The 11,660-nt window shown below is 32.6% G+C and overlaps 1 protein-coding gene across 1 annotated transcript; it reads right to left on the reverse strand.

Annotated features, from left to right (window-relative positions):
- Positions 1-6,337: 6,337 nt before the first annotated feature.
- LOC144560477 (uncharacterized) lies at positions 6,338-7,101 on the reverse strand. Its single transcript, XM_078309688.1, has 2 exons — positions 6,850-7,101; positions 6,338-6,727 (listed from the first exon to the last, which is right to left on the reverse strand). Exons 1-2 carry the CDS (start codon positions 6,956-6,958, stop codon positions 6,393-6,395), a joined length of 444 nt encoding a protein of 147 aa, XP_078165814.1. The 5' UTR covers positions 6,959-7,101; the 3' UTR covers positions 6,338-6,392.
- Positions 7,102-11,660: the final 4,559 nt, after the last annotated feature.

Here is an 11,660-nt window from a genome sequence, read left to right on the forward strand (position 1 = left end):
ATATATATATATAGATAGGCTAAACCCTAAACCTATAGCTTGAAGTGTATCCTCTGAGGGCAGGGCAAATTTTGAATCGAGCGGGCATGAAGTGTATCCTCTGAGGGCAGGGCAAATTTTGAGAATTTTTTTTTTTTCAATTTGAGTAAGGTCTGATCCAGTCCACTCAATTCAAAACGAACGAAACAGATTAAAAACTCCGCACAGCTCCGCAACTTATGACTCCGCAGAGGATACGCTTCTAGCATGTAACAGCGGGTTAGACTTATTTTGTTTCGGGAACTGGTACCCCTTTCAATCTCTTGTAACTGAGATGGTTTTAATGAAAAGGCCTACCGGCATTTGAACCAAAAAAAAAAACAAAAATCATGTGTCTAGTGTAAGTTTCCTTTTCCAATATTACTTTTCATTTTGATGGAAATTAAATAAAAGTCAAAAAAATTGAAAAGGAAAAATATTGTAAATGATAATCAATCAAGTGAACAACACCAAAATTAACTGCAGAACATGTTAGCACATCGTTTTTTAAAAACACTTCGAGGGGATGAATATGATCTTTTTTAAGATTTTAATGTTACTTAATAAATGTTCACTTATTTAAAATTATTTAACGTGTGTAAAGATATTCTTGACGGAAATAAGAATATTCAGATCAAGCAAGTGTACGTAAAGTAAATAGATGAGTTAAGTGACACTTGACACGTGAGATAATTACGAAGTTCGGCACTAACGCCTACATTTCTGGGGCTTCGGGACTTTCTTGATAGCGTGTCTTTCTTTATACAATAAGAAATGATTATAAAGGTGGAACCGGTGAACCCTTACAAATCTTGGAAAGTCACACAACCCGAGTACGGAATCGGCTCACGAGCACTAGGGGCTAAGTAAAAGAGGCGAGCACAAAAGGCTCTAGTGTTTGTTTTAATGAGTAGAACTCTCACAACTAACTCGAGATTTTACAATTGATTGAGTATTTGGTGGAGTATACTTGAGATTGTATATGAATATTAAAATTTGAATATATATTGCAGTTGGGTGCTGCTAGAGAGAGAGACCGAATCTTGATTTTGCTTCTATTTATATAAAAAAGAAGTAGAATAAGGTAACTGGCCTTAATCGTTGTAGCGGTATAGGGAACTGTTGCAGCGGTATAGGGAACCGTTACAACAGTTAGGCCAGTTACACAGATTTGGCTGTGCTGGGAAACTCTAACACTTTGTCAACCGTTATAATGGTGGTTTATAATGGTTTGCTCTAGAAATTTGAGCCAATTCAATTTAAACCGTTGGACAATAGTTTTGAATGAATTAAACTGTTGCTCAACACTTCACCTCGATTGGTTGTATATTAATTAAATCGTTGTAACACCTCACTAACTATTGTAACGGTTAGCCTTAAATTAACACATTCTCAAACATACTTTACCAATTTTACATATATCTAAACCTAATCAGATGATGCTTTTATGTCTTCTGTTAGGTTCTTCATGACTCATTCTTGATAACTATAACAATTAGTCATTCATTCTTGATGTATGTTTTGCAATTTATATTTGTCTTGAACTTGTAGAATATCTCAAGATAGAAAACTATAAAATTCAACAAATATATATTTTGTAAATATAATCAAACAGACAAGTAGAATATGACAAACAACGTGTTAGACCAGTCTCACCAAAACCAGTTCATTTTGCCACGGCGCGTTGATACATCACCCAAACGCCGAATTCGGATCCTTCCCAGTACATTAAAAAATAATCTTTTAAAATTAATGGATCCGGACCATTCTTTTAACTTATTTGCGAGTCTCAAAGCACAAATAATACTAACCCTGTGCTATCTCGAATAGGCACCGGCTGAGTCTAAATCTGAACCGTTTTTTTTTTAATAATTGTAAGAGATTCCTTTTTACGGTACCGGATATGGATTCCCAAACGCCATACAAACCTGACACGGCATGTTTTTTAAATAGTGTATGTCTATCCTTGAAATGAAAAAAATAATGTTCATATTCTCATTGAAAGTTATTGTTACTTTCGTTGGAGAATCAGGCCCAAGTTGGTCCACCAGAAGACAAACATATGTGGACTTGTATGCAAGGCCATGGAACTGGAATTGTGGTGAGTTATTGGAATGCCTGAGGAAAAATTGCAAATGTGTTTTATTGGTGAAATTGAGTGTATATTTATGCAATTTTCCTATTTGTAAATTTACCTAGAAGAATCTCATATCATTTGTTCTCTCTCCATTAAATGTTCTACCTTGAATTAATTAACATTAATCTGTGTGAATCAATTGGGTTGAATGCTACAATTTGTTCTCTCTCCATTAAATGTTCTACCTTGAATTTGTATATTTATGCAGTTTCAGTGCTACAATTGGGTTGAATGCTATTCACTTTACTATTTTTAAGCCCAATGGGCTGCCTTGTTATGGCCCAATGTCTTTGCTGGGTTGTCTTTTAGATGATTTCACCTAGTTTTAGAAAAACTTATACAAGACATATATATATAGAGTTTAGCTAATTTGCTACCGGAAGCACTTTGACCGAGGTGTTCACGGGGTCATATTTTAGTATTTTATGTTCAAACAACAAATTCAAGCCGTTAGATGTTCAATCTATATTAAAATATGCTTAGAGACCAAATTTTACATTTTTTGAATTTTTTTTTTTACTATTTATTATGCTCGTTTGAAAACTGTTGTTTTCAATGCTTCAGAAATTTAATAAAAATAACAGTTTTCAAACTAGCTTAATAAATAGTAAAAAAATTTCAAAAAAATATAAAATTTGGTCTCCAAGCAGATTTTAATGTAGATTGAACATGGTTTGTTGGATTTGTTGTTTGAACATCAAATACGCTAATATGACCCCGTAAGCATCTCGCCGAAGTGCTGTCAGCAGCAAATTAGACAGTCCCTATATATATAGAGAGAGAGAGATGGGCTATGGTGCATTGTAATGCATAGGCATCCTTGTGCATTGGACCATAAATCGCCGATTCAAAGTCCAAATGACCGATCCAAACCGTTCATCTTGTTCTCCATATTAATATGTACTTGGAGACCAAATTTTATATTTTTTGGAATTTTTTATTATTTATTAAGCCACTTTGAAAATCTGAAAATCCGGGTGAACAGTAAAAATTTCTGGACCACCGGATCAGGAATTTTCAAGTGGCTTAATAAATAGTAAAAAAATTCCAAAAAATGCAAAATTTGGTCTCCAAGTACATATCAATATGGAGAACAAGATGAACGGTTTGGATCGGTCATTTGGATTTTGAATCGGTGATTTATGGTCGAATGCACCATAGCCCATATATATATATATAGAGAGAGAGAGAGAGAAAGTAAGGCTTGGGTGCTATGGATAGCATAGAGGGCTACGGTGCTACGGCTCAATATTCGAGTTTTCAAAATCCTAACGGTCGATCCAAACCATTCATCTTGTTCTCCATATTAATATGTGTTTGGAGACCAAATTTTACATTTTTTGGAAATTTTTTACTATTTTTTTAGCTGGGTAGAAAATCAAATATCTGAATGGTGCAGAATTTTTTAGATCAAGTGATTTTCTACCCAGCTAAAAAATAGTAAAAAATTTCCAAAAAATGTAAAATTTAGTCTCCAAACACATATTAATATGGAGAACAAGATGAACGGTTCGGATCGACCGTTAGAATTTTGAAAACTCGAATATTGAGCCGTAGCATCGTAGCCCTCTATGCTATCCATAACACCCAAGCCTTACTATATATATATATATATATATATAGGACATGGCTACGGTGCTATGGGTTGCATAGAGGCCTCATGTGCTACGGCTCAATATTCGAGTTTTCAAAATCCTAACGGTCGATCTGAACCGTTCATCTTGTTCTCCATATTAATATGCGTTTGGAGACCAAATTTTACATTTTTTTGGAAATTTTTTACTATTTTTTTAGATTTATTGAATATCGTTGTTTTTCAAACAAATTTGGATCATAAAAAACAGCGATATTCAATAAATCTAAAAAAATAGTAAAAAATTTCCAAAAAATGTAAAATTTGGTCTCCAAACACATATTAATATGGAGAACAAGATGAACGGTTCGGATCGACCGTTAGGATTTTGAAAAACTTGAATATTGAGCCGTAGCACGAGAGGCCTCTATGCAACCCATAGCATATTAGCCAAATCATATATATATATATATATATATATATATATATATGAGTATGGCTAAATTGCTACCGGTAGCACTTCGACCTAAGTGCTTACGGGGTCATATTTTAGTATTTGATGTTCAAACAACAAATCCAAACCGTTAGATGTTCAATCTATATTAAAATGTGCTTTGAGACCAAATTTTACATTTTTTGAAAAAAAAATTACTATTTATTAAGCTGGTTTGAAAACCGTTGTCTTTCAAAGCTGCAGAAATTTAATAAAAACAGCGGTTTTCAAACCAACTTAATAAATAGTAAAAAAATTCCAAAAAATGTAAAATTTGGTCTCCAAGCACATTTTAATATAGATTGAATATCTAACGGTTTGGATTTGTTGTTTAAACATCAAATACTAAAATTTGACCCCGTAAGCACTTTGGTCGAAGTGCTAACTCATATATATATAGAGAGAGAGAGAGAGATGGGCTATGGTGCATTGCAATGCATGGAGGGGTTTGTGCATTGGACCATAAATCTAAAATTCAAAATCCAAATGGCCGATCCAAACCGTTCATCTTGTTCTCCATATTAATATGTGCTTGGAGGCCAAATTTTATATTTTTCTGAATTTTTTTACTATTTATTAAGTATTTTACAAAATTGTTGATCCAACGGTGGCTGCTGATTTTACTGTTTTGTTAAGCCACCGTTGAATCAAGAATTTTCTAAAATACTTAATAAATAGTAAAAAAAATCAGAAAAATGTAAAATTTGGTCTCCAAGCACATATTAATATGGAGAACAAGATGAACGGTTTGGATCGGTCATTTGGATTTTGAATTTTAGATTTATGGTCCAATGCACAAACTCCTCCATGCATTGCAATGCACCATAGCCCATCTATATATATATATATATATAGAGAGAGAGAGAGAGAGAGGGGTAGGTTGGCTATTCTACTTTCATAAGCATATGTGGACATATGCTTATAACTCATTTTTACGTTTTCAATATCCAAATAGTCGATCTGAATCGCTCAACATGTTCTCCATATTAATATGTGGTTGGAGACCAAATTTTATATTTTTTGGAATTTTTTTTACTATTTTTTCAGAATTTTTCAAAACAATCATAAAAAATATTAAAAAATTAATAAAAAAAAAATGAAAACTTGTTTTGAAAACGCAAAAACAAGTTATAAGCATATGCTCTCATATTCTTATGGAAGTAGAGTAGTCAACCTATATATATATGAGGAGAAATATGATTACCACAATTTTGAGTTACCACAAAATTATCGCAAACATTTTCTATATTTTCAAATTTCAATTCGTCGATCCAAACCGTTCAACATGATCTCCACAATAAAATGTGCTTCCAAATCAAATTTTACATTTTTTATTTCAAATTTTTTTTACTATTTATTAAGATGATACAAAATTCAATGGTCTGAATTTGACTAGTTTTTGTAAAATACTTGATAAATAGTAAAAAAAAATTTTAAAATGTAAAATTTGATCTGCAATCACATTTTATTATGGAGATCATGTTGAACGGTTTGGATCGACAATTTGGACTTTGAAGCCGTAAATAATAGTTGTGGTACCTTTGTGGTAACTCAAAATTTTAATAATCAGATCCCTCCTCTGTATATATATAGTTTTTGGTAACTGAACTAATGTTTCGGATATTTGTTTCGTAAGAATTTCTAAAATTTAACATATAGTTACTGGAATAAGCAGCTAGCTTCCTTTCAAATCTTCTTTGCATATTTTCAAGTTGTGAGGAGCTTTTCTATATATCATGGATATCAAATAAATATAATATAGCATATAAAAGTTGATTCTATGAAAAAAATAAAGTACTTTTGGTTCAATTCGAAAGGTCTAATTTAATATTATAATCACTCTGTCTCTCTCCCTAATAATAAATAATCATGTATGAAGATATCAAATAAATATACTTAAAAATGATCCACTAAATTAAGCAAGAGAAACAAGTCCAAACATATGACAACATTATTATTACAATCGTAACAAACTCCGTACAAATTAATACACATTTATAAAGGACATTAGAATGCCCTTTATACTTTTATTCTGTTTTCTTACACATCCACAACTTTTAGTTCTAACACTTAACAAACTCACAATATCAAACACATATATATATATATTTAAGCAACTCCTCAATAATTCAGAGACCAAGCTTAGACATGAGATGAAAACCACAAGCCTCTCAGTTATGCACCCCAGGGCGGTACGCCTGCTCAGGAATCTCATTTGCGCTCAAGCAGCACCGACAACCGCCGTAGCGCCCCCCACCACAACATCCCCAACGGCAATACCCGCCACCGCCACCGCCATATCCTGGATAACCGCCGTACCCACCACGTCCGCCACCATATCCTGGATAACCACCGTACCCACCACGTCCGCCACCATATCCTCCGCCACCATATCCTGGATATCCACCATACCCGCCGCCACCATATCCTGGATATCCGCCATACCCTCCACTGTAAAGATACTTGCCATCAGTGAGGGTATCGCCTTTCTTTGCATTCTTATCCTCTATTTTTGCAATAAACACAGTTTTTTTTCCATGGTTAAACTATTGTTTAGAAATAGTAAAGACAGAAAAATAAAACTTGAACAAACATATAAATTAAACTATATTGAAAAAGGTATATTACCTGTGTGGGCAGTGTTCTCAGCAAGATCCCTGGCATCTGCAGGGACAAAAGAGATCAGCAAGGAGATTACCAAGGTGGCCAAAAGCAAAACAAAAGCCTTAGAAATCATGGTTCTGATCCTTAAATTGAGTGTATGAACCAGTGTATTATGGAAGTCCTTATAAAGCAGTAGAGGATGTGAGAAATGGCAGTTGCTCCTGCTCTGTATTTATAGGGGTGCTGATGCTTCTGCATGCATGCTTGAGGTGCTTTTCAAGTTGCAATATAAATTAATTGATTAGCATGTGCAGTTAGATGTCAAAACTTGCTATAAATGGGGATTGAAAAGGTCATTGGATATGCATACCGCATATGTCAAATAATAGGGTCCTCTATTTTCATTTTAGACAATTTATTTAATTAGTGCGTGATAACCACCTCCAAATGTCTCATGTGCATGCAAATTTCAACAAACGTGTTGCTCAAAATTAATTTGTACAATTTTTTTTTAACTGGAAAGAACATTTTTTTTTTCAGTTAGAGTGCATGCTTCTTTTAATAAACTAAAGTAAATATTTAACTACTACAAAACTACACATCACCAAACACTAATCACCAACGGCTATTGTATGTAACAGTCAGTGTATGTCTTTTGTGTCAAATTGATGATTAATAAGTTAAATTTATCACCAACGGTTTATTTGTAACAAACAGTCAGTCAAATGAATCTAATTTCACCAACAATTTATATAATAGAGCCGTTAATAAAAGATGCACATTCACCAAATGTACACGTACCTTTTACCAAAGGTTTCATTTACTGACATATATAGTCTTTCTATGATCTATTGCAAAACCCTAGACTTATATATTTTTCACCAATTGTTTTATACAATGAACTGTTGGTGAATGTCTTATACAGATAGTATACTGTTTCACTTTCACGGCTCGCCCATGCGTGAGTTAAAGAGTTATACACCGATCGATCAGTTCGTTGTTTTCTCATAGAGCCAGCCCTCCCTCTCTCTCTTGAAAACCTTGACAGCGACTACCAAGTACTCTTCTCTTCGGTTAGTTTGATTTTGTTGTCTTATAAACTTTCTGTCGGTTTTTATGACATTAATTATCTCTCTAACACAACAATACACTTTTGTCTTGGGATGCAAGGGTGAGGCAAGAGAGGCAAAGAAAGAGGCAAGGGAGGCAAGATCTTCATTGAGAAGGCGATCACAGATGAACAAATTTTCAAACATGCATAATATTTCGCACGAAACTCCGATTTCAGTGTATATTGTCACTTTTTTGGAAAACTCGCGAAGAGATCTACAACCATCTTGGGATTCAACGTGAGAGACAAGCAAGTTTTAGCACAAAAATTCGTTCTTTAGTGTCTTAATTAAACTTGGGTTGAAGTTTGTAATCAATTTTTTTTATTACTTAAAAGTCATATTTGCTGTAAAGTCAGATTTGTTTAATTAACTAGGTTTTAGGTTTTTATGTAGTTTTTTTAATTTCATTACTTAGCAAAATGATTGTAACGAGTTCATAGTTTATTTGTGATATTGTAATGTTTTATTTTAGTAAAATTATGTGATATATTTTATACTGTTGAATCAATATTTAATCTGCAAACTAATTTTAAAAAATATATAAAAAAATATGTTAAAAAAAAAACAATCACACTAGTGGAGAACATGGAATTAGTGTTATCTGTTTTTTGAGTATTAGTGTTGGACTACAGGCGACACTAATCGGGCTGATACTAATACTTACAAACGACCGACACTAAAGATTAAACATTTGTGTCGGCTCTTTATTAATAAACTGACACTAATTATTAATAGTGTCGGACTATAAATAAATAGCCGACACTAATTGTGCATTCTCCACTAGTGTCACCATGATTATGTATTAAGAACCGTTGGTGAAATCGACAATCACTAATGGTACTGTGACAATCACCAACAGTTATGTAAACAACTCTTAACCGTTGAAGGCTATACTTTTTGTTATCGGCTAACAAGTGTAGGAAAACTTTTCCTAATGTGTTGTTTTGCAGTAGCGATTAGGGGTGTCAATGGTACCCTTTTAGCCGTTTATCCGACCCGTACCATATTTGATAAGGCGGATTTGGATAAGGTTTTTTTTATTAGTTTATTGGATATGGGTATGGCCGGTAAGGGTAAGGATTTTTTTTTTTTGCAAAACGGGTAAGGGTACGGGTAAAGGTTAATTCGTACCCGTTCCCCTATAGGGTAATTATATAAAATATAATAACATGATAATGTTTGAGAAAAAATTAGTGATTACTTTTGTTATTTAGTGTATTATTTTTGTTGTAAAAAAATATTAAACATATTATTTTTATTTGTATTTCTTGTTCTTTAATTAAATAATTAAATTTGTCATAAGATATATTTTTGTTTTTGAATTCTCTTGTTTCATAAAAAAAACAATTTAGTTGAAATTGATTGCACATTTTTATTTTTATTTTTATTAGTAATATCATTGCATATGTGCGAAATAAATGAGTTTTAATGTTCTATTTGTAAAATATAATAAAACTAATTATTATAGTATTATTATTCATTATTCACCCGCTACCGTTTCTTTACTAGATAATTTTAATGGGTAAGGGTAGGGTAAGGTAAAGTCAAATTTTAATGGGTAAGGATAGAATATGGATAAAGTCATTCTTAGTGGATATGAGTATGAAAATGCTTCCATCCTACCCGTATTGTACCCATTGACACCCCTAGTAGTGATAGCTATTTCCATTAAAAATAGGCCTTTGAGGCGTTAATAATTATTTTGAACTTTGGACACATTAATTAAGTACTTAACACTCGTTTAGGGCACATTTCTTTTTAGATTGAATATTTAAAAAAAAAAAATTGCATTCTAGCTAAAAAGACTCAATCTATAAAAGAAATGTGCCATTTTAAAAAGATTCAATCTATAATAAAAGAAATGTGCCATTTTAAAAAGATTCAATTAATGTATAAAAGAAATTAAATGTGCTCTGAACGAGTTGTTCAAGTTTAATTACTATCAGAAGGTACATGCATGTTTTGATAGCTCTAAACAACAGGTTTAATTGATATGCATTTTTTTAACCAATTCAAATAATATGCACTACTCTATATCAAAATAATTTGATGTGATTACTTTCTTTCAATATGCTAGATAACGCGAGGATTCTTCAGAATTGAATCCTATGGCAATGCTCATAACATTTTACTAATTAATTAATTTTTCTTAATGAATCAGCAAATTAAATGGGCCGGCTTGACTTTATTAATTGCATAATCCATTTGTCAATTGAGATGTCTGACCCGTATTTCAATTTCTTAGTATATAGCGGAAGAAGAGATCTAACAGGCGAGCCCGTCTGATTAATTAGAGATGGGACCCACGATACGATACAGTTGGGGAGATGCGGCGCACCAAATTGGGTTGCAACTTGCAAGTGCATGCCCAACTGGATTTTAGTCAACTTCAAATTTTTTATCTTTTTTTTTTTGAAATTGATAGTATAAACAAAAGAAACGGTAACATTAACCGCTAACCCCAGGATTTCTCTTGCTCAGTAATTTTTTGAGAATCAAATTTTGACATTGTCCTTCATAATCCTAACTTAAAACAATAAATATAAAAAAAAAAAATCGAACCTAATGATTGGTGCACGGACAAAGCATGCGTTCCAAGTCTTTTAAAAAAATATAAATCAATAAACTGAAGTTCGGATACAAGTGAATAAAGTATCGGCGTGTTATCGATGTTTTGTTATTAGATATTGATACAATACTGCTGGGATTAACTAGGGTGTAAAACATCAGTGCGTCATGATGTTTTTGTAATAATACATCGAATGCATTGTTTCCGAAACTTTAAATAACTATAACTTTTTGTAGGAAACTCTGATTTGAGTGTATGACCCCAAATCGGAAAGCTTGCGAATTAGAGGGCTACAAACGGAGCAAATTCAGAGAGGATAATAGTAATACCAAATTTGTATTTATTTTTCGATGAACAAATATGAATACAAATACGGATAGTAAACGGATGTCAAAATTTAAAACTAAATATAGGATACAGATACGCACAGAGTAAAATAATCAATAAATACGAATAATTATCGGATAATTGAGTCATATAAAATTTAAGATACAAAACTAATTAAGAAAAATAAAATATGGAAATTCATCTATTTAAATAAATTTTCTCATATTTGCACATTATTGTTAACCCATATACAAAAAAGAAAAAAGAAAAATAAATAAAGAAAATATGAAGAAATGAGTTAGAAATGATCATAACACATAAAAAGAGAGCAGAAATGAATGTGGTCATTGACCGAAAAATGAAAAAGAAATGGGAGAAAAGGAAGAAAAGGACATCACAAGAGAAAAGAAGAGAAAAGGAAAAGAGGGGTCCGGATCGATCGGTTGTTTGGTTAGTCCCACATGGGGTGAGATAAATAGAGAGAGAGAGAGAAAGAAGTAAAGTTGGCAATAGAGACAGGAGACAGGAGACGGGAGAGATTGCAAGTTTGTAGCTGAGATAATGGATCTAAGATATAATCGGATCTTAATTTGTTCTGTTTACCCATTAAAAAATTATTCATTTCTTAATTTGTGTCCAAAAAAATTATCTGCTCCCTTTATCTTAATTTGGATCAAAAGCGAATTCAGAGCGGAACTGAACGGATATTATCAGATCTGTTTTCATGTTTAGATGGAGGGTATATATGGTGTTTGGGACATTGCCCGGCTGGAAATCATCTGATCAAAAGTTCAAAGATACATCATATAGTGCCTTGAAAGCTTCAT

The sequence above is a fragment of the Carex rostrata genome, chromosome 10 (genome assembly GCF_964058835.1).
Source record: "Carex rostrata chromosome 10, lpCarRost1.2, whole genome shotgun sequence".
Lineage (NCBI taxonomy): Eukaryota > Viridiplantae > Streptophyta > Magnoliopsida > Poales > Cyperaceae > Carex > Carex rostrata.